Source organism: Cygnus olor, chromosome 1 (genome assembly GCF_009769625.2).
Source record: "Cygnus olor isolate bCygOlo1 chromosome 1, bCygOlo1.pri.v2, whole genome shotgun sequence".
NCBI lineage: Eukaryota > Metazoa > Chordata > Aves > Anseriformes > Anatidae > Cygnus > Cygnus olor.
This window is the reverse complement of record NC_049169.1, coordinates 191332204-191352225: the sequence shown is the minus strand read 5'-3', so window position 1 is coordinate 191352225 and position 20022 is coordinate 191332204. Positions and strand designations below refer to the sequence as shown.

Below are 20022 nucleotides of genomic sequence, written 5' to 3'. Positions count from 1 at the left end.
CTGGATGGGGCTTTGGGCAACCTGGTCTGGTGGGAGGTGTCCCTGCCCATGGCAGGGGGTTGGAATTAGATGGTCTTTAAGGTTTTTAATTAATCACATTTTTAATTAATTAATTTTTATTAATCACATAACTTTTGATCCCTCCTCAAACATAGGTATGTTCCATAAAATCTGCACAAAAACTGACTCTGCTTAATATTCAGTACTTCCTATTAATGTCCTTCAGCTGTTGTTTGCTGAGATTAGCCATGGCACTTGAGCTTTCATCAAGAAGCCCAAAACTGAGCAGGTACCGATATTTAGTAGGTAAATATATTTAAAATTACATGGAAAGGGTTTTCTGTGTTTTTGCTCTGTTTTAACGAGTACAATGAGTTGGCACGTGCAAAAGTCAGAGAAATCAGCCTAATTCTTACCTGTAATCAAATTGCACGTAGCAAAAGAGGGTTTTTCACAGTAACCAGCTGATTATTATCCTCTTTATGTTATATTATTTGTGTTAGTGGAGGAGCAGCATGTTGCTCCCACAGCTTTACACATCACACAAGTACACCCAGCACACTCTGCACATCAACCTCAAAGCAGACATACAAAGAGAACAATCAAAGAACAAGATAAGGTAAAACGGCGAGGATTAAACAGCATTAGGAACAGAAGAGGCTACAGAAAAACAGCCCACAGAGTTTGATAATACTCAAAGACAAAAAAAACAGTTCTCCAAACTGATTTCAGTTGTCTATTTATGCTGCAGCAATACACCATTTATTCAAACCATAACTCAAACATTGTCCTGCAAAACAGTAACATTCTGATGAAAACTGAATTTATAATACACAGCATTTCAACCCCGCCACTTCACAGAAATTAACTTCATCTTGTAAATATTAATTTGAATTTTAAACACCCATATAATTCCACAATCTGACAGCTACCCTTTCGGGATACACGACGCCATAAAATGCCAAAGTAGTCCAAAAAAAAAGCTTTGCTTTTAAGCTTAGTAGCGTTGACATTTAGCCCCGTTACTACATAGCATAATGCTTTCTCTTTCCTGCCTTGCAGTCTTGCAGAGAAATGCTGCAAACTATCAGCAAAACAGCCGATAATTTTAACTCCTCTTACACCCTATAAATGCAAGTAAAATTTCAGTCAATTACACCTAATCTTCTTAGCCTATGAAATGATTAACAGTTATGCAACTAATGATGCCTAATTTTAGCCTCCAGGTTTCTATTTTTGGTGAAGATCTGGGAGAATAGCACACAGCGAAGAAGCATTTTGTATCTGTTCTTTTAGGTAGAAACTATTGAAAATAAGTTAAGATCCAACAAATACTCTATTCTTCTCTAAGCAAAGAACTACGCACATTGCAAGTAGCCCTACCTAGTAGCAGCTCCAATTTTGATTACAGCAAAGACGACCTAATTAAAACAGCAGAAGTCAGCATTTTTTTTTTACATAAAGATCAGAACAAAAACTAATTGCAACTTAATTTCGCCCTGACAGAACTGAGAACACGGAAGTCTCAAAATTATTTTATTTTGAAAGTAGAGGAGATGCTAAGGGAGCTGCATGAGAAGAACAGAGCTACTTTGTTCCAAATACAAAGTAAATAGATTTTTCTACTGAAGCAATAGAACAAGAAAATGTTTAATAGTAGGTATTTTTCAGACACATTACCTTAATATCTCAGGACAATGCATTAAAATCACTTTAACCCTTTTCAAAACACCCTTTTTCACTCATGCTATTTAACCCAGTAGCCTCAGAGAAAATCCCAAACACTCACATAAAAACAAGGACCTTTTACTACCACATCTAAGATCATTCACAGCGGCACAAACCTTATTTCAGACAGAGGCTTAACTTCCAGGAAATTTGAAAAAAAATGCTTTAAAATTCAGCTATGCTAAGATGCTTTACTGGTCCTCATTTACTTAATTTGGTTGGTATATTGCATAAACTTTCAACATGAAAGCAGAAAAGAATCTATTCCATTGATTTTCCTGTGATTAAGTGTTTAGTGATTTAAACTCATCTTTAACTTCATTATTTGTTACATACAACATCAAAATGAAATTCATTCCAAGCTGTAGAGAGTGTTTACTTGTATGCACAGATTCACTTATTTACACAAACATCGGATTTTCTGACAACTATCATTACAGCAGGACCTGGGAAAAAGGAAATATCTGACCAGGTCAAAGTAATACACAGAAGATGAGCTACAAAATAACACCATTAAAATGCTCTCCAATTATGTTAACTGTTTTTTCTCAGTTCTGTGCAACAGCTTATTCACAATTCTTTCATTAGTTTTCAGGTTAAAAGACATCTAAAAATAAAGCTACAGAACACTGACAGCTTTATTGCACAGCTGTCAAAGATGAAGAACAAGGAGTTGAAGCACAAGGTAGTTTCTGAGCTATATTTTCTTTAAAAGACTGGTAAGAGCTGAAATCAACGTCCAGAGCGAGAAAACTTCTATGGCCCAGTGCTATGGAGCCCTGGCAGAACCCAAGCAAGGGTCTCCAAAGAACAGTGGCAGATCTATTGACCATGACCTATGACTAGGTTATTAGGGTCCCCAAAAAAGGAAGGGGGGAAAAAAAAGGAAAAGCTTCAAAGCAGTTTATCATTTAAGAAGCTACCAGAACAAAACCCGAGGTTTGAGTTTTACAGGTAAATTCACTTAATCTGTGGCACGTGCACTACTACTGCATTCACAGATTACAAATGATAACTACAGCAACCTGACGTTTACAGGAGAAAAATCCCTTTGACATTTTTCCTGATCAGTAATCAGTTTAATTTCACTTCATGGATCCTTTCACTTGGTTTTCTTCTGAGATCTCACATCATCAGTAGGAAAAGCCCAACACATAAAACTCTTATATAAAGCCCTTCAGAAAAGAATGTATATATATTCTCTCACTTTTGGCATGACTCCAGCTTCCTTTCTAAGATCTAGTAGCTAATTTCCATTCCTAGGGTGGACTGTGAGCCCTTTTAACACTTCTGCAATCTCAACTCTAAGGAGGATTCTTCACTCTGAACCATCCTAAAACTACATTTTCTATAATTGTCTCAGGTCCCTAAAGCAGTGGGAACACTGCCTGCCTAAGTTTCATGATTTTGATCCCAGAATTTAAATAGAGGTAACCTCACACAGGCTAAGCTTTTTTTTTTTCCTACTCATCAATTGTAAGTTCCTGCATCTGGGCTAGGGCAATCCCAAGCACAAATACAGGCCAGGAGGAGAACGGATTGAGAGCAGCCCTGAGGAGAATGACTTGGGGGTGTTGGCTGATGAGAAGCTCGACATGAGTGAACCTTATCCTGGGCTGCATCAAAAGCAGCGAGGCCAGCAGGGCGAGGAGGGGATTCTCACCCCCCCCCCTCCGCCCCGGGCTCTGTTCTTGTGAGACTCCACCTGGAGCCCTGAGTTCAGCTCTGGGGCCCCCAGCACAAGAAGGACGTGGATCTGTTGGAACAAGTCCAAAGGAGGACCACAAGGCTGGAGCACTTCTCCTATGAAGACAGGCTGAGGGAGTTGGGGTTGTTCAGCCCTGAGAAGAGAAGGCTCCGGGGAGACCTTACAGCAGCCTTACAGGGACTCTTTGTCAGGAGGTGGAGTGACAGCACAAGTGGGAATGGCTTTAAACTAATTACTCATACTACAAATGAGTAATTGGCTACAGATTACTCATTCTAATTTCATACAGCACTAAAATATTGTCCCAAATCACGTGGGGGGAGGGTCACATGTGGGGTAAGAAAAATTACAGAAACAAAACACTATGGCCAGGCTGCCAGGAGCTCTGAAGCTCCAAGCAGAACTTGCAGCCTTTGGATAGTCCCGTGCTCACGTTACTCATTGAGCTGTACTGATTCCAAACACCGGAGTGCAATACCAACTACTGTAATTTCTAATTAATAGCAAAAATTTTATACATCCACAAACATATGTGCACACAGACTTATGTTCAGTAGTAGACAACATTTTGTCCCGTTCCTGATCTCAATGAAACAACAGTAAACAAAGGAAGCCTGCAGGCTGTTACATAAACCAATTAAGAAGAATAGAAATAATCTCCTCTGACAATTCAGTTCCCTTTCTGCATACTTTGCTCACTAGATCTAAGTGGAAAAGACAACCAAAAATCGTTTAACACATGGCAGACAAAAACGCAAGCATCCAACATTCCATCAATAACAAAAGATCAAGCTGCTGAACAGTTTTATCCTTAAAGAATTCCAGAACCAGTATGGAAACAAAAATCTGAGATTTCTTTTTTCCTCTACAGAAAGTGGATGAGCCCTTATTTTAGCTGAAATGAGATAATAGGAGACCACAAATATTGCTCGTGTCCTTCCTTCCACACTTACCTTCCAAGTTATACCCCCGATCACAGTAAAAAAATATCACCTAATGGTCCTGTTGCTATCACCGACACTTCATGTGTTCTGCCTTTCCCTGACAAATCCTACAACAAACCCTTTCACTGATTCTAACAGATGTTGAGTCAGGCCTCCACCACCCACTGCACGCCACCTCATCTCAAAGTCAACAATTCCTGAAAAGTTGTTCCTCCTGCCAGCCAAACGGGCCCTAAGTTCACTGCAGCTTGAGCTCTGCCCCCTCTCCAAGTGTACACACACAGCCGTGCTGCACACAGCTCCTCCCACTGAGATTTCTTGAGCTGTTTTTCCACAGGTTGGTATTAAACTACCTGAACTCCGACTGTACCTTACCAGATCTTATGAAACCTAATAAGGGCAGAGCCAAAGTAACTAGAGCTGTTTTAAGATAACCACTCTAAAAATTGAAAATCCCATTACATTTTAGAGAGTAAGGAAAGAGCTACTTACTGGTTTCGGCATTTTGCTGGTTTTCTTTAGTCTCTTGTCCAGTTAAGTCTTCTACAATCTCTTTGTCCCTTTCTGTCAAAAACAAATGCAAAAGGCTCGTTTTTAAATTAATCATAACAGAGTTCATGTACATCACAGCAAATAGTACAAATTCCAACACAGATAAACAAGAGCTCTACATGTACAAAATGCACATTTCAGGAGATAACATCGATTAAAAAAACAACTAAATTACCCACTACCAGAAAGAATCAACAGATGTCTAAAAAGTAACCTCCTTCCCAGCTTTTACAGAACACTAATCCACTAGCGTTAGAAAAAAGAGCCGCAGACCCCCAACCAAATTCTTTTAAAAACTTTGATATTAGACATCTTCCAGTATTGAAAGCTTGTAATATTATTTGAGAAGTAAAATTTGAACAAGGAACTCCAAAGCTGCAATTTAATCTGTTAATGCTAACAAAGAAAAAAACGAACATTTTTAAAGCATCAGACTGTATTTCGTGTCCATAAAAGCATCCATTTGTCTCGGGGAACAAGTCACGAACTCATTTTTCCCTAATGAAGAGAAATTCCAGTTGCCAGACCATTACAGTAAATAAGGAAAAAAATCTGCACTGCTTATTTTTTAAGCAGAAAGGCTCTAAGCTATGTCTATGTGGTAATGAAATTAATTACTGTCATCTTCTGCAAGTTCAAAACAGTCTTCATGCCTTGAAAAAAAAAAAAAGCTTGTAATTTCATTGGTAGGTTGCATCCTGCCTTGACTCAATTCACATCAACTCAGAAAGCAAAAGGAGCCAGTCACCTTCTCGCACGCTTTCAAAGTAATGGGAATCTATGAATCAGTCCTGCTGCTGGTCTGCAGAGTACCAAAGGTGGCACTGCCTCCAAAATAATATAACTGTAATTACTCCGAGTAGTATTTGTCTTGGTGTGAATGTCATCTGAGATTTCAGTATTATAATTCCATGACTACATCAGACAGAAAATTTTCACAAGTGCTTGAGGAAAAAAAAAAGTATAGGGACAAAAATCAAAATGTTTAAAGCAATTTATTTATCAAAAGCAAGCTTCTGTATCAATGATTTCTTATTCATCAAAAAAAGTATTGAGTATTGTTACATATATTTAGAAAAGTTCTTTTTTCTTTGCTTCTTGGCAAAAAATATTGTAAATATCAACAAACATTTGCTCAGAAAGCTAAGGTACACTTCCTTTTTTCTTTTTCTACTCTGTAGAGACCCTTTGAAAAGAGGGACTGGAAGAAAGAGATAAAGGTTGAAAATAATTTAAAAAGCATCAATATTGTTGGCTGGTAAAGAAAAATGAATGACTAAACATTACAAGAAGAGATCCAACATTATAGTGCAGATACAGAACAAGTTTTGTTTAATCAAAAATCAGCCTGAAATTAAAACAGTATCTTTAAGGTATATTCACTATGGCATAATTAACATAACACAACTATAAAGGTATAATACATTATAGTTTGCCCACCATAAAGACAATTACATTGCAGTAGGATTTTTTTTTTTTTTGCTTTGCGTTTGGATTTTTAATTTTTTACTTTGGTTTTGAATTTCAGGAGATATTCTGAAGTATTAGACAGTATCAGTAAGTCTATTTTACCATTTCAATATATAGTCTGATAGAATGCGTAAAATATGAACACGCTTTTCAATAATCCCACTTTTTTTTTAATTATTATTTTTACCCAAAAAAACCTTCAGGGGGGAAAAAGGATGAGACAAATGATGTTTCTACCAGGCTTCCTGGGACCTTACAACACTGTCCTTTGATACAATTCCATGGCACATGTTCACTTCACAGAAGACATTGCTGCCTCCTCTCCTTCCGTTCTCTAGCTCAGAGAAACCCAGGGGCAATAAAAAGCAGAACAGGCTTGGCTCTGACTCCTGCTACCTGTAAGCAGGGCCCTGAGCTGGAGCAATCCCCGTGCCCACCTGGTTGCCAGCAGAGGCTCGTTGCCCATACCACTGAAGGCAGGCAGAAGCCCTGGAGTTAAGCTCAGTTAACTAGCGATGTAAAGGCTAAACTGGATTCCCATCCACCATTTTAGAAGCGTGCCAACTCAGCAGTGCTAAAAGGAGTAGGAAGTAGCACAACTGCTTTTATGTGCCTGTAGTAACATTTGCATTGACAAGAGGAGGCACAGGGAGACGACCGATACTGCCTCAGAGCAGCCGCTGGGAAACAAATGGGAGCAGATGGCTCAAGGCTGAGTCTTGGGGCGACCAACTGGCTCCTGGCTCAGGGCTTCCTAAAAGACACTGTATCGAGCACTTTCTGAAGGGACTGCATCAAACCCTCCCATGTTCTGTCCACGCAAGTTCTCCCACAAACGTATTCTAATTTGGGGGGGATCGGTTTTACCTAAACATTTCGTTAAACTCCTATCAAACAACCAACTCTAAGTTATCTGAAAACATACTCTAAAACCCTTCAGGTATTTTTTTAAAATCAGAAACATCACTACAAAAAACTATCCTATAAAATAAAACAAAGTCATCAAATCCCAAATAGGAGACAAATAAGTTAACTGAGTTCACAGAATTAACACATCGCTCACGTGCAATGAAACAAAGTTATCTTGTCCAAAACCCAACAGAGATGAACTGTGCCCCGGCAGCCCCACAGATCTCAGGGGCCTGGTAAGTGACCACAATAAGTAAACAACAGAAGAAAAAATCTATGGAAAACAAAAGACATTTTTGAAGTGTGCTGCAGTAACTTAAAGTCTGTCATTTAATTTATTTAAAAGGAAAATATTTCATAAATTTACTCAACTAGGCTGAAGGTTGTTTCTATTTCAGATGATGAAAACCATGTGGTATATTACAAGAAAAAAACACACTAAGTGTTACACCAATGTTAGTTTAAAAGTTACATTTGTAAGATGGAAATAATCTGCACATAAAGGAAAAACAGCCTGTGTCTACATGCTTTCACACTCGAAGTGTTACACAATTTCAGTTCAGTATGCTCACACAAAAGCACTGCAACAAAGGGTGACCGCTACAGAAAAAATCAAGAGCTTCGCCGATCTCAGAACTGTGCAAGAACTGCAATCAAGCAAGAAGCAAATAAAAAAAATAACACCATCTTTCCTGAGCACTGACACCAGCTAGCATTATAACACAGCAAACACAAAAATATTTGTCCAAAAGAAACCAAAAACTCGCTGCCAGGGAAAATAGCGTGCGTCTGCACTGCTGTTACTGGAAGGGGAGCCACTCGTGTGCCCAGTAACTTTACACTTGGTGGATGCAATAAGTTCAGTTTTACTCAGCTTTTAGCTTTGACACAGTTAATTACTTATAGTTTTATCTTAACGCCCATGTCAAACGACGCTGCGAACAGAAGAGCACATCCAACAGGACAGGGAACGATATCCCGTATCGGCTCCCACGTTCTGACGCCAGCTTGTGACCTCCAGCACACCGCGGCTGCCGCGGGCGCACTGCGAGTCCCAAAGGTGCCTCTTCCGAGCCAAGAGGATTAGCAGGGTCGTGACTCCGCTGAGTTCCTGCTGCTACAGCGCTCCAGTCCTTGAAACCTTCGTGGCAGACGCTAGGAAGCTGGACCAAACCACCAAAATGTCAGCTGGCTCCACATCCCAAACCAAAAAGATCTACCCAGAACTTCAAAAATTCTCTTATAGCGAAGAATTGCAATTTCAACTCCTTTCACTACAAGGCAGTTAGATTTTTAAATCATTATCATCCATGTTTCCAGTTATGCCACAAAAGGCAACAAATAAAGCAATTGTTGGAAGACAACAAAGGAAGCTTTATGCAGAAAATGATGGTGCATGAAGCGCTCGATGCCAAAATTCTGTCATATAATTTATGCAGCAGCTGTTTTCAAAAGAAACATTCATGCGCACAGCCGTGGGTCTGAGGTCAGGTGAGGAAGATGACTCGAGCATGGCACCCGGACAGCAGAACCCAACCCTCAAAAGCAGAAGGGTCCCTACATGACAGCTCAGGACCTTCCCTCAGAAGCAACCTCTTACCAGCGTGCTTCCCCAGCTCTATGAAGAGGCTCACCCTCTGCTTTCCTGCACGTAGATGGCAGGAACCACACAGCTTCAGCCACAGCAATGCCAATAACTTCCTTCTTTACAGGAATCACAGAATGGTTTGGGTTGGAAGGGACCTTAAAGATCTTCTAATTCCAACCCCCTGCCATGGGCAGGGACACCTCCCACCAGACCAGGTTGCCCAAAGCCCCATCCAGCCTGGCCTTGAACACCTCCAGGGATGGGACATCCACAGCTTCTCTGGGCAGCCTGTGCCAGGGTCTCACCACCTTCTGAGGGAAGAATTTCTTCCTAATATCTAGTCTAAACCTCCTCTCTCTTTTAAAGCCGTTCCCCCTTTTCCTGTCACTGCACCCCCTGACAAAGAGTCCCTCCCCAGCTTTCCTGTAGCCCCCTTTAGGTACTGGCAGGCCACTGTAAGGTCTCCCCGGAGCCTTCTCTTCTCCAGGCTGAACAACCCCAACTCCCTCAGCCTGTCTTCACAGGAGAGCTGCTCCAGCCCCTTGATCATCCCTGTGGCCCTCCTCTGGATCTGCTCTAACAGGTCCATGTCCTTCTTGTGCTGGGGGCCCCAGAGCTGAACGCAGGGCTCCAGGTGGGGTCTCACAAGGGCAGAGCAGAGGGGGAGAATCCCCTCCTCGCCCTGCTGGCCTTGTTGCTTTTGGTGCAGCCCAGGGTACGGTTGGCTTTCTGGGCTGCAAGCATACCCTGAGCTGCATCAAAAGGAGGAACTTCTTAAAACTAAATATACTTTTTCTTTTCAGTCTTGTACCGTTCCAATTTTTGAGGTGCCTAATAGCTTTAGAGGCAGCAGCAGGAAACGTACAGGCCACTGTACCTGACTAACTGGTCTCAGCTTTCTACCAAAAGATTTTACTCCAAAGCAGCCTGTGAGTACCTGCTGGGCAATCATCTTTTCCACTAAACCTAACAGCTCCCTAATGACACACTTGCAGAAGTCCAATAAAGAAGTTAATTCACCACAGGCTCTACCTCCGCATACATCTTTTTCAGACAGCTGAGGATATGCGAGCTACACAACTGTCTCAGAGGTAGGCAAACCACGGGGGAAAGCAAAGCAAGCCTTCTCACAAAAAAGGAGAGAACTAGCAAAGTTCTATAACAATAAAACAAAGATGTGACCAGAGCTGGTTATCACAGAGTTTTCTACACCACCATTTTGAGTACTGTACCTACACCTTCCTAAGAACACCATTTCCTCCCAATCCTCCCCCCAAAATACTAGAGACAGGCTTGCTGTGCCTCTGAAAGACAATTCCTACATAACCAGTACAATTGTTACGCCTTAAATGTATTTATAGCTAAATATATTTTGAAGAGGCAATCGTTTCTTCCAAACGGGAGATCCCGGTAACTTCAAAAGCACAAATGGGAACTCGGCAGTTGGCAACACCGCAGTCAACCAGAAAGGATCACAGCCCAGCCAAGGAATATTTATGCACTGCTTGCAGTTTTACCAGTCCGTGACAGATGTGCTGTGTAACTTACATACTAATCTGAATATAAACTCTCATCCTCACATTTTAAAATGGTCACAACTGCACTAGTTGCAATAACTATAAGATTTTGAAGAGTTCTACAACGACAACGTCCACTCTTCCCACATACATCTCATAAAAATGGAAATTACAAAACGTGACCAATACAAGTACTCTGTTGTTTCAATAAACTCCTCTGTGGAAATACCACTGACAGGTAACTGTCACAAGTGAAATCCTGGATATATCCCATTCCAGAAGCAGGTATTGTGTTTTCTGAATAAAGCAGGTAAGTCTCTTAGCAGCAGTTCCACAACAAAGAAAACCTGCTAACGTGAACCTGCCATCCGCATCAGACTCCACGTGAGCTGGCTCGAGTTCTTGAATCAAACTGTTCTAAAGATGTTAACTCCTTGGTTGGACCAATGCGCTATTTGTTTCTCCTTGTATTACACGACTTGAAAGTTGTATTTCAGAGAGTAATTAATAAACGTCTAAAGCAAAGAAAAAAATAATTCAAAGCATAGCTAAGGATTAGACTACTGGCAAAGTTACCCCCCAGATGCAGCCCCTCAACGCTGAAAGCAAAGGGTTTATTTACCAGGTCCCTTCAGCTCTGGAGAAAACTCGCTAAGCACGCAAGACACTCAGCGCTGCTTTCATGTACCGGTATCTTTTGACAATCAGGTCTTTCTTCACAAGTTTGTATAAAGTTTTGGTTACATTTACAGACTTGAAAATCCTCCCTTTCCTCTACTCCCACACACTTTTAATGCAATACAAAGCGATAGGACAGCTTTGATGTATTTAACACATCCAATACAAAGAAGTAATACCTTGAACAACTTTCCTTTTAATCCCTGCCAACAAAAGTACCCCTTCTTAAAAAGCTGAGCAGCAATTTAAGATCTCTGAAGAAGAAAGGCCATATACCTAGCCTAACAATGCCTTAAGTACCTTCAGCTGCTTTATTTACCAGGAACTGCCTTCTAACAACACAACCTTCTACATTTCTCAATCCCTAACCTTGCACCTTGTAGACAAAGCCATACTCTCATTCGACAGCTTTACCAAATTTCCTGTGAACCAACTTTTTTTCTGGCAGCTCTGAATATCTTCAAGGCCTGCAACACTCTCCATCGCGATGGCAGAAGTAGGCAGCAACAAGAACTCTTCTTGTCCTCCCAACAGACACTTTTACACTGTTCCTTTCAGTCAGCACTCACGGAAAACTCTCTGGACAGCTCCTGACATGTCACACCATGTCCTTTTCCGTGCGTTTTTTAAAGTTGTTTACTGTACTTTTGCTCTCTCGTCTCCCGAGCTGATAGAAGAGCTGTGTCACTCAGCACAAAGCTTGGAAATATGCCACTGCCTTGCAACTGCCATTTGCCAGGAGGGCTCTTATCTGGGAACACTGCATTGACTTAGAGTTAATTTTTCTCACAGCCCCTCTTATGCTGAATCAATAGATCGATGGAGACAAGTCCTACAATCCAATAAAGAGTCACTACTTTTCCCTTATCTTTATCGATCACAGACCCACCTCGTGGCAGTTGCCGTAAGGTTTCTGCGTGCCAGCTCCACGCCTGCCCTCGCCACACAGAGCCCGGCTGCGCTGTGCCAAGGTGCTGTGAGAGAGCTCGGGGCAACCATGGCATTTCTGTGGGCACCTGAGCACGGCTAGTGCCATATAAGCTGACAATGCACCCTCAAAACACTGCCGTGGGTTACAACGCAATAACAAGCGCCCTGAATGGCAACAGGCCTGGGTAAGATGCAGGGACACCTCTGACTCTTGGCCCGAACCAGTCACCGAGATAGAATGGGTTTAAATTCAGAAGTGTAGCTCCTAAAACTAACCCCCCCCCCCCAAAAAAAAAAAAAACAACATTTTTAAAGCTTGAAGCAGGCAGAGGAACACGAAATAATTTGCTGGGATGTCAGACTGGAAAAGACAGCTTCTTAGCACCTCACGACTGGCACGACCAGTTGTGTTGGCATGGTGTCCAAAGAGAGACCTCCCCGTGCTCGAATTAAGAAAAAAACGACAAAAAACAACCGAATCCCACGGAGTTAAAACCCGAACCTCTTCACTGCGCCAGCCTTTGAGCGGCCAGCAAGGCTCACGCCGACCCGTGCACAACACGAACCCACTCCACAGCCACGCACAAAGGCTCATTGAGGGCCGCCAGCTCTGCCGGCCCTTTAGGACTGGCGAAGCAGCCGCTGGTTGAAAACAATAGCCAGCAACAGATGCTCCGCAGCCCCCGGTTATTAAGTAATCCCTCCCCAGCCCTCCCCGCTCGCCGCTGACGGGACATGAATAATGCAGCGGGGCCGGGCAGCGCCGCCGGGCCGGGGGCGAGCTCCTGGGACCCCCACGGAGCCCCCCTCAGCCGCCCCCCGCCGCCTGAGGGGAGCCCGGGGCCGCCTCAGCGCCGCCGCCCCCGCCCCGTCCCGCCTCGCCTCACCTGGGGCCGCGCTCCCCCGGCCGGCGGGGGGCGAGGCGCTGGCGGCGGCTGCCGCTCCCGAGGGCTCAGGGAGCTCGCTGCCCACCCCCGCAGCCCCCGCCCGCCGCTGCGGGGCCGCCCCGGTGCTGCTGGCGGCGCCGCCGGGGACGAGGCGCCGAGCGCGGCGGGCGCTGACAGCTCCGCAATATGGCGGCGGCGGCCGCCGGGCACATCCCCCCCCCTCCTCCCGCCTCCCGCCTACCCGCCTCTGTCGGGTTTTGCGCCTCGAGGAGCAGCGCGCATGCGCCTCCCGCGCCGAGCATGCGCGCTGCGCGCAGCGAAGCCGTTGCCCGTAGCGGAGCCGCTGCCCGTAGCGAAGCCGCTGCCCACAGTGCCGGCGGAGGGGCACGGGGCTGGCGGGGCGCGGTGAGGGGGCGGCGCTGCGGCTCTGAGGGGGCGGCGGGGAGCGGTGTCCTGCCGCCGCGCTGAGGCGGCGGGGAAGTAGCCCCGAAGGTCCTCGGGCAGGAGGCGTGGTGCCGCCCCTCGGTGTCCCGGCGGTGCTCGGGGGCGTGAGGAGCGTCCTCCCGGGGAAAAAATAAATAAATAAAAATAAAAACTCTTGGCTCGCCCATGTGAAGAGGCGAAACAGCTCGCACGTCCATGGTGGCACAGGGCGGTGGGACCCTCGCTGCTGCTCCATCACGCCAAGGGGAGAAGGAGGTGTGCTGGGATCACACGTGGCTTTTCGTATTCACATTTCCATTTTTTCATACGCGAACCCTTCAAAAAACCCTCCACAAACTTCTTGTGGAAGGACAAGAAAATTCTCCCAGTAGATTCTCCCACTCCTGAAGGACAAAGTTGAGGCGGTCCCAGCCCCCTCCATGGACTTGCAGTTTATTTTATTTGCAAGTAACCGGAGGTGCTCCCCGAGCTCGGTGGCAGTGCAGCCAGGGAGGCCAAACAGCAAGGCTCGGTGCAAAGGGATCCACTTGAGCTCCCAGCCCTGAGTCATGCAGCTGCTATTAATACACCTCGCCCTCTGGCTGCCTGATAAAGAAAGAAAGGTTGGGGGAAGAACTGGGAGGAATTGCCAATTAACGCTGCTTCAGAAAGAGTAATAACGTTTTAGGATGAATCGGAGGTGGGGAGCTGGGGAAGAAGAGGAGAGCAGCCTGGCAAGCCACAAGGAGTAATATCCCCGTGAATGTGTGGGAGCCGCACTGACTAAATCTTTTTGCATTTGTTTGGACAAAATCTAAAGAACATTCCCATAAACTAGATGACTGCATAATGCAATCTATGATGAAATTAAATTGAACTAGATAAGACTGAGTATAATTGCTTCTTCTAGAAGCGTTTAATGAATTTAATCTGTGATTATTTTATGTATTTTATTGTAAATGTCAAATAGGCATTTATTTCTCTCGCAGCCATCAGGACAGAACCCAAATATCTCGGTCTATTAAAGATAGATTCAATTTCTTCCCATGGGCTAAAATTTCAATTCCAGCTTTGTTTTTGCTTTTCTGTTCCAATGAAAAAGTGACAGTGGCTAATTTCACCTACTCTCTGTTGTTGTTGCTTGAAACAGAATGTTATGGAGCACATTAAACTTCTCAAGTGTCTTGTAGCCTCTGCAGATGCATGGTTCCAGTGACCATCATCAGTATGCAACATACTCTTCCCCATTCAGATGGTCTTTTTCTGCATGTCAGAGCAAGATCCAAGGGGAATCAAGAAAAGCTCTTCCGTGGAAAACAAGACCTTATTCTATTCAATGACCTAAGGGTAGGAGCTTTGATTCAGACCAGAAATTGTCTATGAATCAGTGCAGTGTACAGATAAAACGTCTTCACTTTAGTTGACTGAATTAGAGGCTGGCCCTTCCTCTGACAGAGTCCATCATGAACTGGCTCAGGTTCATTATTGCACTAGGACATGGTTTCGTGCTGATAGCAGGTGTAAAGAAAGTGCCTTTCAATGTGCGCGTTATCGTCTTAAGATATGCTTTATCTCTTATAGCGGTGCATGAAGAATATTATTCCCCAAAAAAAGTCAAGGTAAATAACATTCTTATCTACCTTGTCAACAGCATAATGTGGTTTTATTCTTGCCTTGCTTCCTTAACAAGGTGTAAGCTTGCAGTGTGCCTGATAAAGCAGGGCAGTAAAAAGAAAAGTGTAGTTAGTGATCGTACTCATTTTAGCCATGAAACTGAAACTACAGAAAGAATTACAGGCAATAAAAAGAGCTTTCAGATATCCATATCAACTTAAATTGCACAGTTATTGAAGAGGTAGGTTATAAAGATAAAGTTAATGATAAGAATACTGTAACTGCAAGATATAAAAGTTTGTGTTCCAGCAGTAATGCCAACATACAGCTCTTCATTAAAAAACAGATTTTAAACTTCCACTGCCCCATCTGAGGAATTAATCCTAGAATCGATTGTGACAGTAAAGATTTCTGAGCCATGACGGAGAGCATTAGTCAGTGTGTTAGAATTTACCTTTATTAAAGCTAATCGTGCAATCCGAAGGGCATTTACTGGACAAGGTGGTGTGGAAAGGAGAACTAAAAAAAAAAAATAAAAAAAAAATAATAAAAAAAAAAAACAGAGAAATTTCCAAATTGTTTTGGCATGTTAAACGTTATGCAATACACCTTTATTTTATCCTGTAATCCAATCAAGAGTTATGCTGTCAGCTCAGATAGAAGTGTAGTTCTGCCCATACCATGCCACTGACATGAGAAGTTATACGTGGACATAGCCTGCAAGTCTGGAACCCAGCTGCTCTTTCTGGGCATATTTATGCATGTGACTCAATACACACATATTCATCTATTAATATGTTTACAGAGGCAGACCTTACAGCGTCAAGAATTATTGCAGGGTAGTTTAACTGTTACTAATTGTGCGGTCTAAAACGGAATTGTTTATTCTTTTGTTAATATTTGAATAAATATAACAGGATATGTTCCCTTAATGGACATTAATCACGTTTCTTTTTCCAACAAGTGTTGCCTTTTTAAGTCTCTGCTAGAAAAAAAAAATGGAATTGAAAGAATTTTGCAGTCATTAGACGAATCCAGTTCACAGATATTTTAAATATTTGGTGAAATTACAGTAAATGGCTGAAGTAATAGGTTTTGTGTCTGTTGTTAAATTTGTCATTTAAAATTAAACTTATCTAATTCCAAAAACTATTTTCTGTGTGTTGTTAAAATACGAAGTTTCAATAAAAACATAAAGATTCCAGTAACAACACTGAACAATCCAAGTTGCCTTTACTTGAGTGTATTTATATAGTCTGAGCTTTGATCAAGTTCAAAAGGCAAAATGTGGTATGGTTCTGGGAAGGATTTGTCCTTTTCCTTTCTGAAATACTGTAGCTGTGTGGAGCACGCTTAGGTGTCCTTCAACACCTCGATTCTGTGATTTGCAGCAGCTCCACAAACATTTATTGCTGATTGCCTCAGCTCCAGGAAGATGTCGAGGAGTCCAGTTCTGGAGATTCCCCTGTACAAGTGTTGTGATGAGGGAGGACAGCCTCCGTGTGCTACAAGGAAGAGGGATTCTCCCTCCTCATCAGGGACACACGGAAAACAGGGACACACAAATACCAGGACACCAAAGCCTGATCAAAACATCTGGAAAAAAAAAAAATCAGGATAATCTGCTACCGAACTGCTGTGCTGGCAGCTGGTTTGGTGTCCAACGGCTCTCCCTTTTGTTTTAATAACCTAGCTGAAAGGCTTAACCTTTAACATTCAGACTGAAACCTGGCTGGCCAGTGGCCACCTTTACCATTGAAAATCTGCAAGGTTGTTTGTAAATGATTTGTTCTGCCGCCCAGTGAGTTCCTGCCAGTGAGACTTCAGGAAAACAGTGCTTCTCGTGATGACTGCTCCCACCACAAGCAGCCACGTGGTTAGGGCTGTGGGTCTCCCACTGGTGTGTCTGAGTAGCCCAAAAGCTTTGCTACCAAACATCTCTCGCATATGATGACCTCCTCCAATGGCACATCTTTGTTTTTCTCTTAGGTATTTAGCCTCTGGTGCTGCAGCAAAGGTACCACAGTGGTGTCAGCCCATCTCAGGGCCAAATTGTAATACCTTTTCTGCTCAAGACTGAAAATAGTGAAATCACTTTTGAGGTATGTTCATTTAACAGTGTCAAATACAGATCTTAATTCATTTTAAGTGAATCAGTACTTGTATCTCTGTGGTAAGAATTTGCAAATAATTTAATTTTTGCACACAAAATATAGATTACCCAGTCGTTATTTTTCATCTATTATCTCAGCCACCATTATTATTTTATGATTTTTTTTTTATAATAGTTGGTAACTGCCCAAAGGGAATTTAACAAATTAAACTGCTTTGCAGCTACGGTTGGGGCAAGCTGTCTGATTTCTTGTATTCCAGCTGGGACAAATCTGTGTATGTCACTGCTCTTGTGTCACGTCACCCAGACGTGCCTTCACTGATACATGAGGTTGTCATCTAACAGCTGACACTTAGCTGCAGTTCTGCTTCTGGCCACTTAATGTTTTTATCTCATTCATAGTTGTAATTATTATGACAAGTACAAGTTGTTCCGCAGTGACAGCGTTGTTTTTTTAGTGACAGTGTTTATTTTAGCTATCATATGGCTGTGGCTAGGTCTTAGCAGTGGAAATGAAAGCCATTGATAATCCTGGAGATATTAATTTCAGCAAAATAACGTTGAGTATTTATTATGAAATAAAAGAGGCAGTAAAGTAATAGGCAGAGTTAAAGGCACCAGTGCAGACAACAATTTTTTTTTCTTGGAACTAATCCTGTGGGTGAAAAAAGGGAACATGATTACCAAGGAACTGGATGCAAGCATTTGAAAGCTTAAAAAAAATAAACATACAACTGTTAAAGTAAAAGCAAATGATTTTGATTTCCATCCCCCACACCCACCCACCCACCAAGGCGCATGTAAGCTGTTCTGAGATACAGCCATACAACTTAGTGAACAAACAAAATCATATTAAAATATAGAGGTTTTTACTAGGAATCAGTCCCTGAAGTATTTTTAGGGCCTCCACCCTTCTAATTTTACTGCATTTACTTGCTTCCTTATTAAGAGGCAAAAATAATCAAGGCTGTGAGAGTTACAAGTTTTCAGCCAAAACACAATCTCGATACTGTGTCATCTCCTTGCCCTGCCAAAATGACATGTCAAAACCTCAAAATGGAAGTCCACCTTTCCCCTCAATCCTGTCCAAATAGGGTGGCTAGGACTCATTTTCTAAAAGGGAAGTTTCCTGGAATGCTTACATATATTTAGAAAAGAAAAGTGAAAGCTGTTCAGTTTTGTGTTTTCTACATATGGGATGCCAGTAGCATCACAAACGATGAAAAAATGCCTGCAGAACCAAAGGAGACACCCCATCACCTCTTCAAAGGGGATATTCCACAGAGGTCTCCCCAGCCCACTCTTATTAAGAAAATGTTCTAGCTAGAAGAAAACAGATGGCAATTTTTGCTGACGTTGTTTTCAGCTAAATTATATGTAGCCCTTAATCGTGAACTTCCACTGAAAAAAAAAAAGGCAATAGAATAAAAAAAAAATCACACCATGAATTTGATGTAAAGTAGCCAGCAAATACAATTCCTTTCTTATTTTACCACTATGCCTCCCTTGAAATCAGTGGCTTATTTCAGAGTTAATCTGCTTGTACAGAGTAGCAAGCCAGCAGACATTCTGGGCTTCTGAAGGAATTTAAGAACAAAAAGGCTGAGCTGGTGCTAGCAAAAGCTTGTGTCATTAAAGCCAGCTACAACTCTACTGCTGAAGTGAGTGTCCCTGCAGATTCATTTTTTTTTTTTCACCTCCCTAGCACAGCAAGTGAGGCGTGTATCAAGGTTCTTCATTTGCAGAAGCCAGATTAATCTCCAGGGTCTATCATTAGGACACCTACAAAGATGCAATTTGGAGTCTGTAAGGTGATTTGGCCTTAAGATGGCATGTGCTCTTGCAGCAGGTATCATGTTCCAATTTAATGTTATCAGGACAAATCACCCTTGAGTAAAGTTCAGCAAAGAGAACCATAAGGAAGGAAAGAGAAGGCTTCTCATACTTTTAAAAGCTGCTCTTTTTTTCATTTTGCCATGTCTGAAGGAGGGCTGGAAGACTTAGTGGTATTTACTTGCTTTTAGAAGAAATATTGAAAGATACAGTCTGTGGCTATCCTTAAAGAATGCTGGTAGTTGAAGAGCCAGGTGAATTAGGATATTACAAGGGTACCAAAGCAATGAAATAGGATAAAATTGAAATGAGAAATTTGTTTTAGACTCTCCTAATATCTTCCTATTATAGGTCATTCATGAAGTTTAGAGGTGAAGAGAGAATGAGAGGGTGGAACATAAGGATAGATTTGGGACTTCAGATGCTGCTGAAATTAAAATAGTAAAAATAGGTAAGTTGCTCCATGAAGCCAGATCTTCCTGAACAAAGCATGCTTCTGCTTGCTCCCACTTAAAAGCCCAAGAGGAGGGTTACGCTGGTAGCCCTGCTGATGGCTCCTCAAAATTTCTTCTACGTGGAGCCAATAAAAAAAAAAAAGTCAAAAAAACGCTGAAGCTTTGCATGAAGGTGGTTTGCTAACTTGAAGGTCTGCCCTTTCTCACTTCTTTACATCATTTCCTATCACATAAGTATAGTTGAGCACTTTTTTCCTCATTGCTGCAGCTGGGCCCTGCAAACCTCATTTCTGTGGTCAGTCTATGACAGACTGGAGGAAGTCCATCTATGCTGAGGTACAGGGAGCACAATGGCAAATGAAGTTTACACAAGGTAGAGATGGTAAAAACGACTTATATCTTGCACGTTGTATGGTAACAATGTTGTTTCCAGAAAAATGGCTCTAGGTCATCCTGCTTGAGTGGGGCGCAGTACAAGATGACCTTTGGAGGTCCCTTCCAACCTCAACCATTCTGTGATTCTGTGGAAAAAAAAAAAACACAGCTACCGATTTAAGCAGTACAATATATGGCTATGAAAAACAAAATATTCAATTCAATATTCCCGCTCTACTCTGTGCTGGTGCGGCCTCACCTCGAGTACTGTGTGCAGTTCTGGGCACCACAGTACAAA

At 42.5% G+C, this 20022-nt stretch overlaps 1 protein-coding gene across 2 annotated transcripts in view; it reads right to left on the bottom strand.

The window, feature by feature from the left end:
• RDX (radixin) overlaps nt 1-13199 on the bottom strand; it is a 41217-nt gene extending 28018 nt beyond the window's left edge. Inside the window, exons 1-2 of one of the 2 annotated variants that reach the window (XM_040544082.1) lie at nt 13153-13199; nt 4873-4944 (exon numbers count right to left, since the gene is read on the bottom strand). In XM_040544082.1, the coding sequence (XP_040400016.1) occupies nt 4873-4884 (12 nt within the window). In that variant the 5' untranslated portion in view covers nt 4885-4944; nt 13153-13199. The other variant, XM_040544083.1, reaches the window with a different exon arrangement.
• Nucleotides 13200-20022: the final 6823 nt, after the last annotated feature.